Genomic DNA, 24460 nt, shown 5'->3' on the forward strand with positions numbered 1-24460 from the left:
TATTTGAGTAGTAATGTTATTATGAATCATTATATTCATAGATTTTACTCGAATGGGTTCTCTGTCCTTCCTGCTCAAGGCATCGGCTACCACATTTGCCTTTCCCGGGTGGTAACGAATCTCAAAGTCATAATCATTCAATAATTCAATCCACCTACGCTGCCTCATATTCAGTTGTTTCTGATTAAATATGTGTTGAAGACTTTTGTGGTCGGTATATATAATACTTTTGACCCCATATAAGTAGTGCCTCCAAGTCTTTAATGCAAAAACAACCGCGCCTAATTCCAAATCATGCGTCGTATAATTTTGTTCGTGAATCTTCAATTGTCTAGACGCATAAGCAATCACCTTCGTTCGTTGCATTAATACACAACCGAGACCTTGCTTTGATGCATCACAATAAATCACAAAATCATCATTCCCTTCAGGCAATGACAATATAGGTGCCGTAGTTAGCTTTTTCTTCAATAACTGAAATGCTTTCTCTTGTTCATCATTCCATTCAAATTTCTTCCCTTTATGCGTTAATGCAGTCAAGGGTTTTGCTATTCTGGAAAAGTCTTGGATGAACCTTCTGTAGTAACCAGCTAGTCCTAAAAACTGGCGTATGTGTTTCGGAGTTTTCGGGGTTTCCCACTTTTCAACAGTTTCTATCTTTGCCGGATCCACCTTAATACCTTCTTTGTTCACTATGTGACCGAGGAATTGAACTTCTTCCAACCAAAATGCACACTTTGAAAACTTAGCGTACAATTCTTCCTTCCTCAATACTTCTAACACCTTTCTCAAATGTTCACCATGTTCTTGGTCATTCTTTGAGTAAATAAGTATGTCATCAATGAAAACAATGACAAACTTGTCAAGGTATGGTCCACACACTCGGTTCATAAGGTCCATGAACACAGCTGGTGCATTAGTTAAACCAAATGGCATGACCATAAACTCGTAATGACCGTAACGTGTTCTGAAAGCAGTCTTTGGAATATCATCTTCTTTCACCCGCATTTGATGATACCCGGAACGTAAGTCAATCTTTGAATAAACAGACGAGCCTTGTAGTTGATCAAATAAGTCGTCGATTCTCGGTAGTGGGTAGCGGTTCTTGATGGTAAGTTTGTTCAACTCTCGGTAGTCGATACACAACCTGAATGTACCATCTTTCTTCTTGACAAACAAAACAGGAGCTCCCCACGGTGATGTGCTTGGTCGAATGAAACCATGCTCTAAAAGTTCTTGTAATTGGCTTTGCAGTTCTTTCATCTTGCTGGGTGCGAGTCTGTAAGGAGTACGAGCTATTGGTGCAGCTCCTGGTACAAGATCTATTTGAAATTCAACGGATCGATGTGGGGGTAATCCCGGTAATTCTTTCGGAAATACATCGGGAAATTCTTTTGCAATGGGAACATCATTGATGCTCTTTTCTTCAGTTTGTACTTTCTCGACGTGTGCTAGAACAGCATAGCAACCTTTTCTTATTAGTTTTTGTGCCTTCAAATTACTAATAAGATGTAGCTTCGTGTTGCCCTTTTCTCCGTACACCATTAAGGGTTTTCCTTTTTCTCGTATAATGCGAATTATATTTTTGTAACAAACGATCTCTGCTTTCACTTCTTTCAACCAGTCCATACCGATTATCACATCAAAACTCCCTAACTCTACTGGTATCAAATCAATCTTAAATGTTTCGCTAACCAGTTTAATTTCTCGATTCCGACATATATTATCTGCTGAAATTAATTTACCATTTGCTAATTCGAGTAAAAATTTACTATCCAAAGGCGTCAATGGACAACTTAATTTAGCACAAAAATCTCTACTCATATAGCTTCTATCCGCACCCGAATCAAATAAAACGTAAGCAGATTTATTGTCAATAAGAAACGTACCCGTAACAAGCTCCGGGTCTTCCTGTGCCTCTGCCGCATTAATATTGAAAACTCTTCCGCGGCCTTGTCCATTCGTGTTCTCCTGGTTCGGGCAATTTCTAATAATGTGGCCCGGTTTTCCACATTTATAACAAACTACATTGGCATAACTTGCTCCGCCATTACTCGTTCCGACACCATTTGTTCCTTTCGTTCTGTTAACCCCTGGTCCGTAAACCTCACACTTCGCCGCGCTATGACCATTTCTTTTACACTTGTTGCAAAATTTGGTGCAGAACCCCGAGTGATACTTTTCACACCTTTGGCATAGCTGCTTCTGATTGTTGTTGTTGTTGCGGTTATTATTGTTGTTGGGATGATTGTTGTAGTTGCTGTTGTTGTTGTTGTTGTTGTTGGGCCGTTTGTTGTAGTTGCGATTGATGTTGCGATTGTTGGGATAATTGTTGCGATTATTGTTGTAATTGCTGTTGTTGTTGTATTGGTGATTCTTATCACCGTTTTCCTCCCACTTTCTTTTGACTTGCTTCACATTGGCCTCTTCAGCAGTCTGTTCTTTAATTCTTTCTTCAATCTGGTTCACTAGTTTGTGAGCCATTCTACATGCCTGTTGTATGGATGCGGGCTCGTGTGAACTTATATCTTCTTGGATTCTTTCCGGTAATCCTTTCACAAACGCGTCGATCTTCTCTTCCTCATCTTCGAATGCTCCCGGACACAATAGGCACAATTCTGTGAATCGTCTTTCATACGTGGTAATATCAAATCCTTGGGTTCGTAACCCTCTAAGTTCTGTCTTGAGCTTATTGACCTCGGTTCTGGGACGGTACTTCTCGTTCATCAAGTGCTTGAATGCTGACCACGGTAGTGCGTACGCATCGTCTTGTCCCACTTGCTCTAGATAGGTATTCCACCATGTTAACGCAGAACCTGTGAAGGTATGCGTAGCGTACTTCACTTTGTCCTCTTCAGTACACTTACTTATGGCAAACACCGATTCAACCTTCTCGGTCCACCGTTTCAATCCGATCGGTCCTTCGGTTCCATCAAATTCCAAAGGTTTGCAGGCAGTGAATTCTTTGTAGGTGCATCCTACACGATTTCCTGTACTGCTAGATCCAAGGTTATTGTTGGTATGTAGCGCAGCCTGTACTGTGGCTATGTTTGAAGCTAGAAAAGTACGGAATTCCTCTTCATTCATATTCACGGTGTGTCGAGTAGTCGGTGCCATTTCCTTCAAAATAGTTAAATGGAACAAGTTAATCATACAGAATATTAAGAGTAGTTAATAGTATTTCGTAGCATAATATGAACTCATTTATAAAAGCTTTTTCTTCATATTAGCATTTTATAAGTTTAAATTCGGGTAGTACCTACCCGTTAAGTTCATACTTAGTAGCTAATATACAATTCAACTACTACAATTCTATATGAAAAACTGATTATAATAATATTTCGCGTTCAAACTTTTATACAATATTTTACAAACTTACAATACCGCTTATTTTACATAAAGCATGAAATATAGCACACAATAACTTTGACACAAGATAGTTGTGAAGATAATTCTAGCTAGTACACAAGTCGTTCAGCAAAGGCAATAAAGACACGTAATTCATACGTCCAGAAACAAGTCATGCATTCTGGTTTTACTAGGACTACTTCCCATCCTTGGTCTTGTGGAACATAACCGTTATGGCCGTTGATAAGACAGCGTGTTGTAACGTCGTCAAAGGGACGAGGGTTACGTAATGTCCAACAGTCCCGTAATAATCTAAAAACCTCATTTCTTACCCCAATTACCGACTCCGTCACTTGTGGAAACGTTTTGTTTAATAGTTGTAGCCCGATGTTCTTGTTCTCACTTTGGTGAGAAGCGAACATTACTAATCCGTAAGCATAACATGCTTCTTTATGTTGCATGTTAGCCGCTTTTTATAAATCACGAAGTCCAATATTCGGATATATTGAGTCAAAATAATTTCTTAACCCGTTGCGTAAAATAGCATTTGGGTTCCCCGCAATATATGCGTCAAAGTAAACACATCGTAACTTATGGGTTTCCCAATGTGATATCCCCCATCTTTCAAATGAAAGTCTCTTATAAACCAAGACATTCTTGGAACGTTCTTCGAATGTCTTACAAACTGATCTCGCCTTAAATAGTTGTGCCGAAGAATTCTGACCGACTTTAGACAAGATTTCATCAATCATGTCTCCGGGTAGGTCTCTTAAAATATTGGGTTGTCTATCCATTTTGTGTTTTTATACTGTAAAATAGACAAGAGTTAGATTCATAAAAAAAAAATACTTATTAATACAAGCAATTTTTACATATATCATAAAGCATAAGCACACTATATTACATATATTACACCACACGAATACAACTATCTTATTCCGACTCGCTTGTTTCTTCTTCTTCGGTTTTGGTTCGTTTTGCCAAGTTTCTAGGGATATATGATGTTCCCCTAATACGAGCCGTCGTTATCCACATTGGTTTAGAAAAACCTGGTGGTTTAGAGGTTCCCGGGTCATTGTTACAACTTAAGGACTTCGGGGGTTGACGATACATATAAAGTTCATCGGGGTTGGAATTAGATTTCTCTATTTTTATGCCCTTTCCCTTATTACTTTCTTTTGCCTTTTTAAATTTAGTTGGGGTAATTTCTATAACATCATCGGAATTCTCGTCAGAATCCGATTCATCGGAGAATTGGTAATCCTCCCAATATTTTGCTTCCTTGGCGGAAACACCATTGACCATAATTAACCTTGGTCGGTTGGTTGAGGATTTTCTTTTACTTAACCATTTTATTATTTCCCCCACCGGTTCTACTTCTTCATCCGGTTCCGATTCTTCTTCCGGTTCCGATTCTTCTTCCGGTTCCGATTCTTCTTCCGGTTCCGACTCTTCTTCCGGTTCCTCTTCGGGAACTTGTGAATCAGTCCACGAATCATTCCAATTTACATTTGACTCTTCATTATTATTAGGTGAGTCAATGGGACTTGTTCTAGAGGTAGACATCTATCACATAATATCAAACGCGTTAAGAGATTAATATATCACATAATATTCACATGTTAAAAATATATAGTTTCCAACAAAATTTGTTAAGCAATCATTTTTCAAGTAAACACGGTCGAAGTCCAGACTTACTAATGCATACTAACAAACTCGATAAGACACACTAATGCAAAATTCTGGTTCTCTAAGACCAACGCTCGGATACCAACTGAAATGTCCCGTTCTTATTGATTAAAAACGTTCCATATTAATTGATTTCGTTGCGAGGTTTTGACCTCTATATGAGACGTTTTTCAAAGACTGCATTCATTTTTAAAACAAACCATAACCTTTATTTCATAGATAAAGGTTTTAAAAAGCTTTACGTAGATTATCAAATAATGATAATCTAAAATATCCTGTTTACACACGACCATTACATAATGGTTTACAATACAAATATGTTACAACAAAATAAGTTTCTTGAATGCAGTTTTTACACAATATCATACAAGCATGGACTCCAAATCTCGTCCTTATTTAACTATGCGACAGCGGAAGCTCTTAATAATCACCTGAGAATAAACATGCTTAAAACGTCAACAAAAATGTTGGTGAGTTATAGGTTTAACCTATATATATCAAATCATAATAATAGACCACAAGATTTCATATTTCAATACACATCCCATACATAGAGATAAAAATCATTCATATGGTGAACACCTGGTAACCGACATTAACAAGATGCATATATAAGAATATCCCCATCATTCCTGGGACACCCTTCAGATATGATATAAATTTCGAAGTACTAAAGCATCCGGTACTTTGGATGGGGCTTGTTGGGCCCGATAGATATATCTTTATGATTCGCGTCAATTAGGGTGTCTGTTCCCTAATTCTTAGATTACCAGACTTAATAAAAAGGGGCATATTCGATTTCGATAATTCAACCATAGAATGTAGTTTCACGTACTTGTGTCTATTTTGTAAATCATTTATAAAACCTGCATGTATTCTCATCCCAAAAATATTAGATTTTAAAAGTGGGACTATAACTCACTTTCACAGATTTTTACTTCGTCGGGAAGTAAGACTTGGCCACTGGTTGATTCACGAACCTATAACAATATATACATATATATCAAAGTATGTTCAAAATATATTTACAACACTTTTAATATATTTTGATGTTTTAAGTTTATTAAGTCAGCTGTCCTCGTTAGTAACCTACAACTAGTTGTCCACAGTTAGATGTACAGAAATAAATCGATAAATATTATCTTGAATCAATCCACGACCCAGTGTATACGTATCTCAGTATTGATCACAACTCAAACTATATATATTTTGGAATCAACCTCAACCCTGTATAGCTAACTCCAACATTCACATATAGAGTGTCTATGGTTGTTCCGAAATATATATAGATGTGTCGACATGATAGGTCGAAACATTGTATACGTGTCTATGGTATCTCAAGATTACATAATATACAATACAAGTTGATTAAGTTATGGTTGGAATAGATTTGTTACCAATTTTCACGTAGCTAAAATGAGAAAAATTATCCAATCTTGTTTTACCCATAACTTCTTCATTTTAAATCCGTTTTGAGTGAATCAAATTGCTATGGTTTCATATTGAACTCTATTTTATGAATCTAAACATAAAAGTATAGGTTTATAGTCGGAAAAATAAGTTACAAGTCGTTTTTGTAAAGGTAGTCAATTTAGTCGAAAGAACGACGTCTAGATGACCATTTTAGAAAACATACTTCCACTTTGAGTTTAATCATAATTTTTGGATATATTTTCATGTTCATAATAAAAATCATTTTCTCAGAATAACAACTTTAAAATCAAAGTTTATCATAGTTTTTAATTAACTAACCCAAAACAGCCCGCGGTGTTACTACGACGGCGTAAATCCGGTTTTACGGTGTTTTTCGTGTTTCCAGGTTTTAAATCATTAAGTTAGCATATCATATAGATATAGAACATGTGTTTAGTTGATTTTAAAAGTTAAGTTAGAAGGATTAACTTTTGTTTGCGAACAAGTTTAGAATTAACTAAACTATGTTCTAGTGATTACAAGTTTAAACCTTCGAATAAGATAGCTTTATATGTATGAATCGAATGATGTTATGAACATCATTACTACCTTAAGTTCCTTGGATAAACCTACTGGAAAAGGAAAAAATGGATCTAGCTTCAATGGATCCTTGGATGGCTCGAAGTTCTTGAAGCAGAATCATGACACGAAAACAAGTTCAAGTAAGATCATCACTTGAAATAAGATTGTTATAGTTATAGAAATTGAACCAAAGTTTGAATATGATTATTACCTTGTATTAGAATGATAACCTACTGTAAGAAACAAAGATTTCTTGAGGTTGGATGATCACCTTACAAGATTGGAAGTGAGCTAGCAAACTTGAAAGTATTCTTGATTTTATGAAACTAGAACTTTTGGAATTTATGAAGAACACTTAGAACTTGAAGATAGAACTTGAGAGAGATCAATTAGATGAAGAAAATTGAAGAATGAAAGTGTTTGTAGGTGTTTTTGGTCGTTGGTGTATGGATTAGATATAAAGGATATGTAATTTTGTTTTCATGTAAATAAGTCATGAATGATTACTCATATTTTTGTAATTTTATGAGATATTTCATGCTAGTTGCCAAATGATGGTTCCCACATGTGTTAGGTGACTCACATGGGCTGCTAAGAGCTGATCATTGGAGTGTATATACCAATAGTACATACATCTAAAAGCTGTGTATTGTACGAGTACGAATACGGGTGCATACGAGTAGAATTGTTGATGAAACTGAACGAGGATGTAATTGTAAGCATTTTTGTTAAGTAGAAGTATTTTGATAAGTGTATTGAAGTCTTTCAAAAGTGTATAAATACATATTAAAACACTACATGTATATACATTTTAACTGAGTCGTTAAGTCATCGTTAGTCGTTACATGTAAGTGTTGTTTTGAAACCTTTAGGTTAATGATCTTGTTGAATGTTGTTAACCCATTGTTTATTATAACAAATGAGATGTTAAATTGTTATATTATCATGATATTATGATATATAATATATCTCAGTATGATGTATATACAGTTAAATGTCGTTACAACGATAATCGTTACATATATGTCTCGTTTCGAAATTATTAAGTTAGTAGTCTTATTTTTACATATGTATTTCATTGTTAATACACTTAATAATATATTTACTTATCATTTAACATAATTAACCAAGTGTATCAATATCTTAATATGATTCATATGTACCTAGTAAGACGTTGTTATAACGATAATCGTTATATATATCGTTTTCGAGTTTCTTAAATTAATAGTCTCATTTTTATGTATATAACTCATTGTTAAAATACCTAATGAGATACATACTTATAATAAAAACATGTTAACTATATATATAACCATATATATGTCATCGTATAGTTTTTACAAGTTTTAACGTTCGTGAATCACCGGTCAACTTGGGTGGTCAATTGTCTATATGAAACATATTTCAATTAATCAAGTCTTAACAAGTTTGATTGCTTAACATGTTAGAAACATTTAATCATGTAAATATCAATCTCAATTAATATATATAAACATGGAAAAGTTCGGGTCACTACACCGCGGGCCCTTCTGCCGCGCCGCGGCCCAAAGCGTGGTATGTTCATTTCCCGCGTACATGAACTTTAACACACGAATACGCCTCAAATCTTTCATACACTAGTCGTACATACACGACACACCTCCATATCATATACGGGGAAAACGGGGTGTTACAACTACATACTCATTTATCGTTAGATTTACATTTTGCTTTCAATCACATAATGAAATAACTATAATATATTACAATAAAACATGTATATCTAACAATATAAACTTACAAATTTTATATTTACCTTTTCATAATCTATGTTTTACAGTAAATTTTACAAATTTTCTTATATCTTCGACAAAGATTACACATTTTTATGGATACAATTTAAGTATATCGTGTTATATCTATTTTTACTATACTACGTTTTTTGTTTTAGTCGCATATTAGAAAACACTATAACTTTTTTTAATATCCATTGGATATCCATTAACCCGCATAATCCACTGGATATGGATATGGACAGATGACATGAAACTAAATGGATATGGATATGGATATGGATAAAAAAAACTAAATGGATATGGATACGACATCACCCGATCCATATCCGATCCATTGCCATCCTTAATTGCAGCGTCAATTTCTTCCGTTAAATTAGAAGTAATCTAAAGTGTAACTTCTTTGGCGACCCTGACGCCTGTAACGGGACGTCAAAATTTGACGGAAAAAAGCGTCAGACACAAATCTGACGGAAAAAAAGTGTGTCAAATTTGGTCAGCCAATCAACATTCACATTAATTTTTATATATTATTAGTGAATTATTTTATACCCAACTACCAATAATATTTTACCACATCACTCACCACAAATTTAACACTCAAATTTGACACTCCCATTTTAGAAAACTTCACTTCTTGACTTTATCACATCACTAAGAAGTACATCACTTGCTTTTGACATCACAGTCAGGTTTAAGAACAGTCTTAAGGATAAGAACAGTATAGTGATGAAAATTACTACTCCGGGTCTCCGTATCTTAAATACTTATATACACACAATGACACAAGAGAACTTAGCATTTAGTATGTGTTTTATGTAAATGATAGGGTAAGGATTATCTACATCTTAGCTTCCCATATTCCACTTATGTGAGATTGATTTTTTTGTTGTTGTATATATTAGTCATATGTAAGCTATATTCTATACTTCGTAAGATATACAAAGTTATTTGGATATACAAAACTTTAGTCATAACTCATATAAGTAGGCGTTGCTCGAACGGTATGAAAGCCTGGTATGGGGTCCACGTCGACAGTGGTTCGAATCTCGGGGGAGGTTTTCTCCAGGGTTCTTTTGTGGTGATAGGTGGATGCCGTAATCGACTCGGTTCAACCCAAAGCACACTTGGTACGCATTGGACAATGGTGTGTGAGGAGTTTCCTCCTAACGTGTGCGTGTGTGACATATGATCGCGAATGTAGTTAAGTTCCCTCTAGATGATACCGATTACGCGGTTCTATAAAAAAAATATTACGTAGTAACAGACCACCGTAATAGTACACGGAGCATAAATTATTTAAACCAATATGTTTTTTTTATTTACGGTAAATTTACTCTTTATCCGAAAAAAGAAAAAATAAAATGTCAAAGATGATGCAATAAGGGTTTAGTATGTAAAAGAAGAAAAGATGAAGGGCAATATTGTCTGATCAATAATGCTACCTATATAAGCTGCTATCAGGGTCCATTTTTCGTTATTAGATACGCGAATACAATTCAGCAGTCTTCCCAAAACAGGTATCTAGGGTTTATTTCAGTTAAAAGGGGGAAAACCACCACGAACACATATACGTATAAAATACAATTAATTTTTACTATTTCGGTACTTAATTTAATCGATTTGACCTAATTGTGAAACGAATTTGACGCAAATTGATCGAATTTGAGCTGTACGGATCACATTCATGCGTTAAGCAAGGTAAGTTCGTTCGTTGCATTACAAGATTGTATATTGTATATCAAGATGAACAAAAGCGGTTGTTATGTGTCGATTAATTTCATATATCAAATCTTATAATGCTTCTAAAAGAGATCAAGTTCAGTGTTGTGCTGAATTGAGGAACATGAAGTTGAATATTATTGAATAAATGCAGTTTATTGTGATATTCAGGGTTGAATTTTGGTTAACTGATGTTTGAATTGGTCAGTTAGTCTGTGTTTAGGGTTCAATTTTTGGAGGTTTTATATTCTTTTTTTAGAAGCTTAGGGGATTAGGTGAGTTTAAGTTTTGTTAGAGTTGAGAAATTAGTTCTTGAAATTCTTACAGCAGTTGATTACATTTTCCTTTTCGATTTCAAGATTGTTCATTTTGTGTGTGGGGGTTAATACATGATCTATTTGCTATAAACTCAGTTAAGATATAAAGAGGAAAATGTAGGCTAGAGAGAACTGTATTACACTGACAATGCCATAAGTATCTCAGTTAGCCCTAACCGAATTACTGTATGTAACAAATTAAGTAAATGTATCATATTCAATGGGGAGGTTACAGTACACATAATGTCTTAGTAATGATAATGTTTGTTTCTTATATCTGATTAATATATTAGTTATTTTATCTAGGTAATGACAGCATACACTCATACGAGATACTGATAGATGGATCCTGAAAGCAAGAAGTTTGGAAAAGGTGAGTTTGGACATTCAAGTGTTTATCTGTCTCTAATGGCTTAGTGTCTTTATGGTTCATTCTAAAAGCAAGAACTTATAATTAATATGTAGTAACTAGTAAGCTTTATACCTTTTCTGATATAGGACCTAGGGAACTTACGGGTGCTATTGATCTTATAAGTTACTACAAATTGCTACCTCACCATGAGTTCTTCTGCAAGAAATCACTTCCTTTGTCAATTTCGGATACACATTACCTACACAATGTTGTGGGGGACTCAGAAATCAGAAAAGGTGAAGGGATGCAGTTGGATCAGCTTATTCAGAATACATCCTTTACAAGGGATACAGATACACGTATACGACCATTTGATTTGGACACACTAAAGGAAGCCTTTCAGTTGAGAGAGACCGCTCCTGTTGAGCTTCCGTCAGTAAGTATTTGACCCATGTTGTCACTCCAATTTCCATTGTATTTAATTATATTAGTACAGCCATTTCTATGACCAGTACCATATATGGGTTATCTGCTTTTTGTGAAATTATAAACAATGTTTTTTGCTCTAACTAGTAATAATTTATTGGATCTTAATGTAGTTTTTTCAATAGTTTTGATATAGCGACTGATATGCCATGTGGTCTTTTGTAGTCAGAGAAGGGAACTCCTACAATAGCTGGAAAATCTAAAAGTGAATCGAAGGATAAGGATCGGAAGCACAAAAAACACAAGGATAAAGACAGGGAAAAAGATAAGGAACATAAGAAACACAAACATCGTCATAAAGATCGAAGTAAAGATAAGGATAAGGAAAAAAAGAAGGAAAAAAGCAGTCATCGTGACTCTGGTGGTGAATCCTCAAAAAAGCACCATGACAAGGTTAGCTACTAACCTTATTCTGGGCTGTAGAACAAGTGCCCTTGGTAATGTTTTTTGCATCTATTTGTGCTTCTATATTTCTTATTATATGAAATATTTGTAAGTGTTCATTTGGGTTGCATCTTGATTAGTTAGTTCTGTAGAAGTATCATGTTGAATAAACTGATGAAAAGTTCTTATAAAATGGGGGTTAGTACATCATTTGAATGTTAACATAATTAATCATGTTCTTTTGAATCGTTTTCAGAAAAGAAAGCATGATGGAGATGAAGATATCAATGACATTCATCGGCACAAGAAAAGTAAGGTAACTTGTTGCACCTTTTTGATTATGTACTTGTGTATATATTTTGGTAATATGCCAATTGAGTTTTGTTACCAATTTTGCAGCACAAGAGTTCAAAATTGGATGAATTGGGTGTAATAAAGGTAGCAGGTTGACAGTCACATGTGATTTATATTCTTTTTTGTTCGCGATGTTGCAAATGATAATTCGAGAGGTCCTTACTTATAGACTAGTCAACTTAGTTAAGGTACACCAAATTTTGTTCTTTGATCTCATTTCATCATCAATATTCCCATTATCATAATCTTTAATCTTGAATCTTGATATGCATGTCCATTTTGCTTCTATTTATTATATCAGTTATCAATAAATTTATCTGTGTTTTTCTTATGAGATAGAACTGAAAATCACCTTTTGGAATATGCTTATTTGTCGACGTACTAGTCAAGTGAGTAAGGTTGATGCATGTATATATCAAAGTTTGTGCCTTTTTGAAATAATTAATTTTATCGGGTCATTCTTTTCTTTGCATTGGTAGTTTTAGCCTTGTTGGATAAACATGATTTATTTAAATGCATATATTCTATATTAAAAATCTAGGGCTTTAGGCATCATCTGATTTTGAGATTTGTATTAACAAATAGTTCGTCATCAAAACAAAACGTTTGTCTTCAGTTGTGTAAATGTACCGAGTAGTATATATTTTATTATTAAATGATATGTAGTATAAAATTTGTGCAGTATGTGTTAGCATTGGATTTTTGAATTTTACTAGTAATAAACATGTTTGTTTTAGTGCTGAGCATTCGTGGGACTAACTAAAGCTTATCAAGAAGGTGAATTCACCTGTTGAAGTATCAGTTTTTAACTTGAAGGTGCAAGCAAAATGATGGAAAAGAAACTTTGTTTGTATTATACATAGATGGGCTTTGATTTGAAACTTCAATAATTTGTATATGCAGTTAAGTTATACTTTCTCATTGAAGAACTCTGTTGTTAGGTTTTACAAGTAGCTATAGTTTGCAACTTTGGGTGGTCAACATAAACAAAATGTTCCAGTGTATAATTATCAATTTTGTCAATTTTTAGTAGAAATATTAAGTTAGTGATGTTTATGTGTTCTTTTGTATGAATATAGGGTGACTTAAAGTTTTGTAAATACTAGCGTGTTCAGAAGTTAAATTGATAGAGCAGGTCCCAATAATGGGAAAACTAGAAGTTTGTCCTTGTTTACAATCATACTATAATTTACATTTTGCATTACAGGCACTTTCTCATTGTGTAAACTGATATGAAGCAAGTCCTTTAACTTGAATTCAGATAGCAAAATAGCAAGTTTACAAGCCATAATTTTTATTTTATTATTTAATTTTTTTGGGAGGCGTTCACAAGACATACAATAATTCACTAAGTCACAAAGGCCATTGCCCTATTTATCTGCTTCTGCTAAACAGTGGGTTGTTAAATTAATTATTTTTTTTCCCCATAGTTAATCAAACAAGGTCCTAAAAATATAGGGTACCCATAGTACCAAGTTATAGACTTTCTGGACAAGTTTTTTACCTCAATCTGAACCTACATAAGCATTCCGTACCCTTTTTCAAAATGTATACCTTAACATGGACAGTTCTTTGAATGCTAACTTTAAATAAGATGAGTTGGCGTAGTGTAGTGACTTGTCTTCCTATATAAGAAGTTAGGGTTTGATTCTCACTCGCTGCAAAATTTTCCTTGTTGTTACTGGCCCATTGCAGGTTGCGAACGTCTTGTATTCGGACCTCACTCGAGGAGGTTTTACGGTTTTACCATACATACAACAACACAAATCTGTTCTTTTTTTTTTTTTTTTGGGGTAAAAACACAAATCTAAATTATCTGACCCGACACATAATTGACTTAACTCCTATGTAATTTGAACCCATTTGAATATAGAATTTAACTGATAAGTACAATGAATTTCATCTGAGATTAGAAGTGGATGAAAAGATCTTCGATTCAAACATCAAGCCAAAACATAAACAGTTACCAACTAAATTTGGACAAAAATCAATTCGGCTCTTCCCGACATTGTTTGACCCTGTGTTTCTATGACCCGAAACTACAATGTACCATCTTGGCATCTTTTTACCTCTACTCCAAGCATATGATAAAACACTTACAACACTGTTATTTAGAAGTTAGCCACCTGGTCATAAATTTACTAATTCAAACCAACTGACCCAAAATCTACAGCTAATATGCAAAAGGATGAGTAGCAAAATATATTTAAAAACTATAATGGCTAGAAAATGACTAAAATGGTTTATGCAATTACAGATATAAACCATTTTGCTATTGTTTTGGAGTCCAAGCAAGACGACGAGTCATTCGTTTCTTTAGTTCTAAAAGCCCATAGAACAACATTCTTTCAGAAATACAACCTTTCGACATGTAAACATTTGATGCACCTTGCTTATAACGGGTAATGCTTACAAAGTTTATCGTTGAGAGTCAATTATGACCCAACCAACCCTGCAAGTTTTTGTTCACGGATAGATGGACACCTGATACCATATCAGTAGTCTAAAAAAACAAAACAAAACGGAAAGATATATGTTGCGAATATCTTGGCAGTAACAAAAAGTTGGGAGCGGAGTAATAATTAGAAAGAAGTAATTAAACAAAAAGAAGTAATATATCATAAATCATGTTTTATACTTAATACAAAATATATCCCGAAATTTTGCCTCTAATTTACAAGTTTAAAAGTACGGTTTGAATAACTATTAAACCTTTTCCTTAATTCAAACCTCTGTATACAAATCATTGAACCGGTGTTAAAAAAAAAAAAAAAAAAAAAAAAAAAAAATTCCTCTTCGTAATCTGTTTCTTCACATCCTCCGAAAAAAGCCCTCTTCCAGTGGCTTTGCCTTCGCTGACTTGGCTTACGAGCAGCCGGAGAATTAGGAAAACTGCTGTCCTCATTTTTCATTTTTTCACCATAGACTCTGAGTTGCTATGCCTCAAATTCTTCTATTCTTCTCCGTATGAACACCCAAAAAACGGCCGAGACGGCCGTCGCAACAGATTTACTTGTGTACCGTCCCAATGGATCTAAAAATGGGTAAAAAAAGCTCAACGATTAAAGAACGATCAACGGTAAAAACCTTAAAGACGGCCGAAACGAGGTCGAGATGTATTTTGACAACATTGACTTTTAAATAATATTTTATAAATAAACATTATTTTAAATTAAAGGCAAATATCTTTAAATTAAACATAGATAGATATTTGCCTTTAATTTTAGATATTAATGTTTGAAATATGTATAAAAAAGTCAACGTTAGTTGACGTCTGTCTCGACTCATTTTTGACCATTGCGCCGCTCAAGGTCCCGACCTGTCTCGACCCCGTCTCGCGTTTTTCACAACCAAATCATCATCAACATTAGTCTCGAGCCCTGAACACGGAGTATCTCGCTTGCTAGGATTTGGTTTGGGTTGCGAGAAGCAACTGGACCGCCTGATTTTGAGTAAGGATGGCATCGGGTCGGGTTTGGGTCGGGTTTAGTTAATCCCAGACTCGAACCCGATTAAGAAACCCCGCCCCAAACCCGGACCGAAACCCGTCGGGTCCCCATTTACTTACATACTATCGGGTTTCGGGTTTCCCCACGGGTAAACGGGTATACCCGATTAGTCATTTTGTATCTATTTTTCAATAAATTACTAAATCAAAATATCGAAAAATAACTTAACTACTTCATGTTTAAAGTATTATAAAATATCATATACAAAAAGTTGATTGAAAAGTTTCTAAAATACTCAAGTACACAAAGTATATAAAATATCACATCTCGAAAACTTGTTGTATATGATTATATTGAATAAAATTATACTCGTTTTCAAAACAAATAAGAGAAATCTTTCATACATTAACAATATAATACTAATACTAAAATTTTACATAAAAATTATTATTAAAATCCCTCGGACCGGGTATACGGGTCAGGTAAACGGGTTTGTATCCAAAATCATACCCGAACCCGGAAATTTTTTGTAACCATCCCCATACCCAGCTCATGACCCGATGGACTCGGGTCAGACCCGGCCCAATTATAACGGATTTCGAATTTCCTCATTGGGTCATTTTGTCATCCCTAAAAATGTTTTTGAGCGAGGAGGGTAGGGGTGGAATTGAGTTGGTGACTGATAGCACCTAGTGGAGTGGGCTGGCCAGCTAAAGCCCATTTGAGCTGGGATCTGGCGTAATTGGTGTTGGACCACTAAATCATGAATGTCTTAAAACAAGGTTGCCGGCATAAGAAAGACACCTCATAATTATATGGCGGTGCGGTGAGGTTAAATTCTTGACTGTACGAAATTCTCAGATATAAAACCCTCTCTTAAACCCTTGTCTTAACTTTTGTGGGTTTTACTCTACTTTGGATATTGTTCCAGCAGCAAACAATTGGTACTCTATTTTAATTACTTGCTCATTACAATGATTAATTTTGTTTTCTTCATTGTTTTAATTGCATGTTTAATTTAATACCGTTGTGTAGCTAAATTTCTTTGTATTTGCTTGTGTGATTGCAAATATGTTTATGATTTAATTATTGTCGAGTTGATTGATTCTGTGTGTGATTAAAAGATCCATCATTATTTAGATTTTATTATTAGTTTAATTCACGTTATATTTTATGCTAAAGTGCAAGGAGAAGCATATGTAAACAATTGTAATTTAGATGCGGGACACCAATCTAGGTTATAATTTTGAGCAGTTATGTGCACATAACATGTGGGAGACAGTTGCCCTGGTTTTACATAAAACTGAATTAGGTCTCACTTTTATATTAACATTGGTTGTGAATTGGCTAGTGATTTAGGTGTTTTGACAATCCTAGAATTAAACTAGTTAAGAAAGTGAGAGAGCCGACAGGCTATCTTGGGTCATTTGCTACATGATAATTAAAAGGGACTTAAAACGCAATCCAGGCTAGGGGATAAATTCTAAATGATTACGTTTGTTTCCAATGACTTAAGTTAAATTTTAATTTCGTTAGTTTATGAGAACAATATATATCGTTGATTAGGGTCTCACTTGCTCGTTATAACATATGCATAAATTGTTACTTGGAATGGCTGTCTTAGATGCATTGCTGTAGAAATTAAGACCTTAGATACTCTGCTATTTTCAGCTACTAAATAATTTTTAAAGTCAAATTTATTTTAAGCCAGTCAAATTGAAAACGTGCAGCTATTAGGGCCTGATGATTGATTTCACTGAAGTTTTACGAGTGTTTTTCTTAGCTGCTTGCAAGCAATAATTATGGAACATATGTCATTAGTTTGTGCTATTAAGTTTCTGCTTCTAGGAACATATTTACATATAACATTATGTATTACATTTATCAAGTAGCGTTAATTTTATCCATTTGCTGTTTTTCTTTTTCTGAGTTTTACTTTTCGATATTCTGTTTTATACAGATTATTATTAAGACATCATAAGTTGTATCTCAATTCTCAATAAACCAGAAGAGATGGTTCTAGAGAAGAAGCTTGATCTTGAAGATCATGAGCGCATAGAATTGGAAAGGTAAATGTGCCTCTTACGATCTATTTGGTTTACTGTAACTGATAAAAAATAAGGCTTATTTAAAAATATTTTTCTTTCTTCATAATGTTTTGATTTGACATAATAGATTGGCTGACGCGAATGGTATTGATTTGAATGAAGTTGACACGCCAAGTAAACTAAGGTGTCTACTTTGCATCTCATATTTCAAGGAGGCTGTAAAGATGCCGTGCTGTCAGCGTAGGTTATGTCATGAATGTAAGACCTGGTTGTGGATGTTGATGTATATATCTATGTGTGTGTGTGATACATAACTGACATGTTTTATTTATTTATTTATTTATTTATTTATTTTTTTGTGTACACACAGGCGTTCATGGATATCTTTCAAGGACCAAAACATGCCCTTCATGCTTTTATAGACCGTGCATGGTAGAAGAGTTGCAACCAGATTTACCTTTTAGGCGTGCTGTTGTGAGTTTTCTTAAATCCCATATTCTTGCGCCAAAAGTAAATGATCTCAAGAAATACGTCATCCCTGGTAAGATCAATTGGTTTACTTTGCCAAATTAAGTAGGTAATTTATTTCTCTCATTACATATATAATGTATGTACATGTATAATGTATGTATTTAACATTTGGTTTCAGATGGAGACTCTTGTATTAAGGGGAATGAGGTTTCAACTGTCACTAAAAGGAAATTGGATTTGCTTTATCCTGCATCATCAAATCAAAATATGGCACACTCTGTTTTCTTGGAGGGTACAGGATTTGATACTATTTATTTTATCTCTTATTCTATTTATTCCCTAGTTTAAAACCTAACATGGTTGATCTGTCTTTTGGTTTCAAATTATATTGTCGTAATATGTTGTTATTATAGTTTGATTTAGTAATCTTTTATATTTGATTAATATACAACCAACACAATTGTGGTACATTCAACCTGCTTGAAATGGGGATTGTGGGTCAACTCTAGGGAACATCAACTGTACTTTACATCTACCCTTTATTTGATCTTTTAAAAAAATTCTCTCATCTGATTTTTATTTTTTGTCAGGTGGAGATCCAAGTCATGCAATTGACAACAGAAATAAAAAGGTGTTAATTTTTTTTTTACATCTTAATTCCATGTGAATGAGAAAAACATTGCAATTCAATTTTTGTCTGTGGTGATGCGTTTGGTTTATAGATGGGATTGGATAATGGGTATAAGCATTGAAAAAAAACTTATTTTATTTTATTTAAGAAAAATGAAAAAGAGACGGGATTATGTGTGAGGGGGTTAATAATACATCCACCATTGGAGTGGGGTTTAATATGAGAGATTCCAAAGTTTAGTGATCCCCTATATAAACCCTCCATGGTTCATCTATCAGGTCACGTTCGATGTCTTTTGGTGGTCGTTTGACGCTTGTTAAATCGGTGTTAAATAGTCTCCCCTTGTATTACTTTTCACTCTTCCGTGCCCCGCCATGTGTGTTATCTAAGCTCGAGAGTGTGAGACGTTCTTTTTTTTGGGGAGGGTCGGGAAAGGATTCTAAAATTCCTTGGGTCAAATGGGATGAGGTTCTCTTGCCTTACAGGGAGGGTGGATTAAATTTGGGGTCCCTTAAGTGTAAAAACTTGGCTTTGATCGGCAAGTGGTGGTGGAGGTTCAAAACCGAATCCGCTTCCTTGTGGGTCAAAGTAATTTTGAGTATTTACGGTGACTCGGGTGGTTTTGACTCGAATCTTTTTTCTAAAAATACCACTTGGGCTAACATTGTAAAAGCAGGTACATACATCGACTCAATAGGTGTTTCATTCAGCAACTCTTTCGTTAAAGAACTTGGCGATGGGAAGAAGACCTTATTTTGGGATGAGAATTGGACGGGATTTGGTTCACTCAAAGTCCGCTTCAATCGGTTATACAGGTTAGAGACAAATAAAGAAGCATTAATCAGCGATAGAATCAAATGGGACGGGTCAAACTTCATCGGGAATTGGTGCTGGTCCAGAACAGTTTCAGGACGAACAGGGGATGAGCTCTCGGCACTTGGCAGGATGATTGAAAGCTGCAGGCTGGTCTCGGATCGGCCGGACAGGTGGGTCTGGAATTTATCGAGTAACGGGTCCTTCACAACTAAAACGATGTCTTCTATTATTGAAGGAAAACTGCTCCGAAGAGGTACCCATTTATTTGAAACTCTGCGAAACTATTTTGTTCCAAAAAAAGTCGAGGTTTTCATTTGGAGGTCTAGAAAGAAACGGCTTGCGACGTTGGTTGAGTTAGACAAGCGGGGTATCGATCTCCACTCCGTTCGTTGCCCTCTTTGTGACGACGATGTGGAATCGGTTGATCACGCTCTTATATTTTGTAAGCATGCTTTCGAGGTGTGGCGTAGAGTTTTTGATTGGTGGGGTGTTAGCATGGGGGCATCGCTAAGCATTATGGAGATGTTCCATGCACATTCAAACATCACAATGTCGGACATAGGATTTAAAATTTGGCAAGCGGTGATTTGGACTTGCGGGTATCTTATATGGTGGAACCGGAATCAAATGACCTTCCACAAAAAATGTTGGTCCCCCCGGTTGCGTTATGTGAGGTACAAGTCAAATCGTTCGAATGGATTTCAAAGAGATGTAAGAAAAAGGATCTCGTTTGGCACGAATGGTTGCATAGTCCTCGAAATTTAATCTTGTAATTATTCTTGTTAACTTTAACGTCTTGTTTAGTTAGCATGGTGTGTCTTGTATTTAGCTTAGTTGTGAGTTTGATGTTAGGCGATTGAATGTATCATTGTAATTGTCCTCTCATCAATAAAATTGTTGCTGTTCAAAAAAAAAAAAAAAAAAAAAAAAAACATGATTTTATACTGAATTCCCTAGATGCTTACAATTTCAAATCATAATTATTATTATTCATCTGCTCCAAAAGAGCATGTTTATGTTTGTTTTTTAAACATTTATTTATTTTATCTCTCATTCTATTTATTCCCTAGTCTAAACCTAACATGGTTGATCTGTCTTTTGGTTTCAAACTAGAAAAAATCCGACCGCGCGTTGCTGCGGTTGTATTCGACGCGCGGTCCAATTTGAATATACGATGTCCGTTTCGCGTATAGTTAGTCGTGTTGTATATGTATATATATGTATGTAATATAACCCGAAATATTTATTTTTTTAACGATGTCCGTTTCGCGTATAGTTAGTCGCGTTGTGTTCGTAAAATTATTTCGAGTTGAACGGTGGTCTCGGAAAAATTTAACTCGCACCGAGCGTGAATATAGGGCCCGTTATTTAGTGTTTTTTAACGATGTCCGTTTTGCATATAGTTAGTCCCGTTGGGTTCGTGAGATTTTTTCGAGTTGAATGGTGGCCTCGGAAAAATTTAACTCGCACCGAGCGAGAAGACATGACCCATTATAAATTCGGGTGGAGTAAGGTTTTTTTATTTTAATTAAATTATAAATTTACGTTGTTGAGGGGTTGTTGTGTAATTTGTGCGAAAGTTGGAGGACCATTTGTAGTGTGAACGCAAACTCAAAACGACAACTCGTTAAAACTGAAACGACCAAATTTGGGAGGAGGTGACCAAATTTGGGAGGAGGTTTAGTATATAAGTATAATATAATATAATATAATATAATATAATATAATTATATTATCGTAATATGTTGTCATTATAGGTTGATTTAGTAATCTTTTATATTTGATTAATATACAACCAACACAATTGTGGTACATTCAACCTGCTTGAAATGGGGATTGTGGGTCAACTCTGGGGAATATCAACTGCACTTTACATCTACCCTTTATTTGATCTTTTAAAAAAAATTTCTCATCTGATTTTTATTTTTTGTCAGGTGGAGATCCAAGTCATGCAATTGACTGTTGGGATTCAAAAGATTACCAAGTTTCCATATCCATATATGTATATGTCTAAAATTATTTTTATAAACATAGAAAGCGGAAGCATATTAAAACAATCTTTACAAAGTTTAACCATTTAAACATGAATCCCAAAATAGATCAAGTCAAGATAATATGCTTACTAAAGTAAAAGAGCTAGTTTATGGAGTTATACCTTCTCCAAGTTAGGAGGTTAAAATGATGATGAAGATGATGAATAAGAGTGTAAAACCCTAAACCTTTGAAGCACCAACACCACCCTTTAAATTAGTTAAGATTTAGACACTTAACTAACTAATTAACCAAGCTCAAAACCCCTTTGATTGCACTTGAAAAACTGGACAGCAGTAGCTAGAATGATGATGAGAATGCAAGCTTCAAAACCATGAAACCTCAAGAGATAATACCCCAAACTTTGCACCAACACCCTAGCTTTTAGTTAGGATTTATTTGACACTTAATTAGAACTTGCAAAATCAATTGAAGAGGCCCTTTCCTCCCTCTTTTGGTCACGGCAAAAAGGCAGCAGCAGCAAACTGTTTTGCAGGTTTTTTTTTATGTGTATGTGTGTGTTTTTTTCCAAGTATTTCTTAAGTCAAGCCTTGGTAAACACCTTAAGCATGTGCCTTAGTAGTTGTGCTTTCTTAAAATGATAAAACAAGGCATGGGTCTCTCCTAGGAGACTCCAAAATTCTGCACACTTTCAATTATATAATAATGTTTATATTTTATAAAAACTTGTTATAAAATATTTGTAATTTATATAAAACTTATTATATAAAGTATGCATTTGTTAAGTCACTTATTTTATAAACCAATTTTATAAAATATAACACAACATAATTATTTAAACTTATAAATAATTAAATCCACATCATATATAAATTATCCAAATAATTTATCTCAATTGATTATAATTTAGAAAACCGATTTTCTAAAGTTCAAGTGTCGCGTATTTATTTAACGATCCAATCGTTAGGATTAAATACATATAAGGTGTCGGTAAGTTTGTTATTGGGTATGACCCGACTTGGATCAAAACATATTAGCCACATTAATTTAATATGTCTCTCGGGCATACGAAATACCTTCATTGACAACAGAAATAAAAAGGTATCAATTTTTTTTTTTTACATCTTAATTCCATGTGAATGAGAAAAACATTGCAATTCAATTTTTGTCTGTGGTGATGCGTTTGGTTTATAGATGGGATTGGATAATGGGTATAAGCATTGAAAAAAAACTTATTTTATTTTATTAAGAAAAATGAAAAAGAGACGGGATTATGTGTGAGGGGGTTAATAATACATCCACCATTGGAGTGGGGTTTAATATGAGAGATTCCAAAGTTTAGTGATCCCCTATATAAACCCTCCATGGTTCATCTATCAGGTCAGTTGACTTTACAAACAGCATATCAAGTGTTCGACAATTTAAACCACTAATCTCTCTTTGTATTATGATTATTATTATTATTATTATTATTATTATTATGAATTATGAATATGAATTATGATTATGATGATATGATGTCAGCACTAGAGAGGAAAATATTTTATTTATTGTTATTGTTATTTTTATTATTAATGTTATTAATTACTCCTAATTATTACAGTATTATTTTTATTTTTTTATTATTATTTTTATTGTTTTTTTATTATAGTAATTATTTTTTATTTATTATTATTATTATTATTATTATTATTATTATTATTATTATTATTATTATACACGCTTAATTACCTTTTTACTTGCTGTTATTAGGCATGGCGTACTTGTTACATGCGCGGCTCTCCTAGTCATTTTATAAGAGACTCCGATAATGCTTCTACTGAACCTCCTCTTGTGTATGATGTCAGCTGTAGAGAGGTAAATGTAACATTATTATCGTAACCTCACATTGATACTCGACCATTCACTTACTAACATGTACGTAATTACAAACATACATGCATTTACTGATGACTTTGCAAGGCATATTATTAGTATGAGTGGATATGTGCTAAATTACCTTTTTTAATTTTATCAGGCGGGGCGTACTTGTTACATGTGTGGCTCTCTCAACCATTTCATAAGATACTGCGATATGGCTCTTGATGCGTATTTTGATATTAAGGGGGTGTATGGGAATGTGTATTTGAAAATAGATTATGCGTTTTTGATAATTATAATCAAATAATCAACGGTAAGAAAACGTGATGTATTAGTAGAGTGTTTGGATTTGATTATGTTGTTTGATGTTGTAATAATCAAATAATCACTTTTTAAGTGTTTGAAAAATTAAATTATTATATAAATTAACGAGTAAAATGATAAAACTCAACATTGCTAATTTTTTATGCATTGTGTAAGTAATTAGAGGGGGGTGAATAGTTACTTAATACGATTTTTAAAACTTTTTCGATTTAGAACTTGAGATTATTATAATGTGATTTGATTTGTTTGTTCACAAGTAAAGTAAATGCAAAGATAAGAGATAAGAGAACAAATACAGAGATTTATAGTGGTTCGGGAAGATGTTAACTAATCTTCCTTAATCCACTCTTCAATTCTAACGAATTGAGAGTTAGTTTCACTGTGATGCTCCAAACTCGGTGGAGTGTCCGGATACAACACTAGCTCCTCGATAAGCTGCAACTTATGAAC

General features: G+C 34.2%; 2 protein-coding genes across 3 annotated transcripts; both read left to right on the forward strand.

Moving 5' to 3' along the window:
* The first annotated feature begins 10304 nt into the window (after window positions 1-10304).
* Window positions 10305-13519, forward strand: LOC139883022 (mediator of RNA polymerase II transcription subunit 19a-like). 2 transcript variants are annotated; one of them, XM_071867254.1, is made up of 7 exons: window positions 10305-10505; window positions 11150-11216; window positions 11342-11631; window positions 11847-12074; window positions 12322-12381; window positions 12465-12607; window positions 13157-13519. In XM_071867254.1, exons 2-6 carry the CDS (start codon window positions 11186-11188, stop codon window positions 12513-12515), a joined length of 660 nt encoding a protein of 219 aa, XP_071723355.1. In that variant the 5' UTR covers window positions 10305-10505; window positions 11150-11185; the 3' UTR covers window positions 12516-12607; window positions 13157-13519. The 2 variants fall into 2 exon arrangements, with proteins under 2 accessions (XP_071723355.1, XP_071723362.1); XM_071867261.1 differs by having other exon boundaries at window positions 12322-12376.
* A 4528-nt stretch (window positions 13520-18047) lies between these two features.
* Window positions 18048-19139, forward strand: LOC139846460 (uncharacterized). Its single transcript, XM_071835958.1, has 5 exons — window positions 18048-18174; window positions 18287-18457; window positions 18566-18679; window positions 18978-19018; window positions 19110-19139. Exons 1-5 carry the CDS (start codon window positions 18141-18143, stop codon window positions 19137-19139), a joined length of 390 nt encoding a protein of 129 aa, XP_071692059.1. The 5' UTR covers window positions 18048-18140.
* Window positions 19140-24460: the final 5321 nt, after the last annotated feature.

The sequence above is a fragment of the Rutidosis leptorrhynchoides genome, chromosome 1, assembly GCF_046630445.1.
Source record: "Rutidosis leptorrhynchoides isolate AG116_Rl617_1_P2 chromosome 1, CSIRO_AGI_Rlap_v1, whole genome shotgun sequence".
Lineage (NCBI taxonomy): Eukaryota > Viridiplantae > Streptophyta > Magnoliopsida > Asterales > Asteraceae > Rutidosis > Rutidosis leptorrhynchoides.

Excerpts from the sequence above, each read along its gene's own strand:
- LOC139883022 (XM_071867254.1), top strand. The coding sequence starts at position 11,186 with ATGGATCCTGAAAGCAAGAAGTTTGGAAAAG. Across the intron at positions 11,217-11,341 it reads AAGCAAGAAGTTTGGAAAAG|GACCTAGGGAACTTACGGGT; the intron begins GTGAGTTTGGAC and ends TTTCTGATATAG. Across the intron at positions 12,382-12,464 it reads ATCGGCACAAGAAAAGTAAG|CACAAGAGTTCAAAATTGGA; the intron begins GTAACTTGTTGC and ends CCAATTTTGCAG.
- LOC139846460 (XM_071835958.1), top strand. The coding sequence starts at position 18,141 with ATGCCGTGCTGTCAGCGTAGGTTATGTCATGAAT. Across the intron at positions 18,175-18,286 it reads GCGTAGGTTATGTCATGAAT|GCGTTCATGGATATCTTTCA; the intron begins GTAAGACCTGGT and ends GTGTACACACAG. Across the intron at positions 18,458-18,565 it reads CAAGAAATACGTCATCCCTG|ATGGAGACTCTTGTATTAAG; the intron begins GTAAGATCAATT and ends ATTTGGTTTCAG.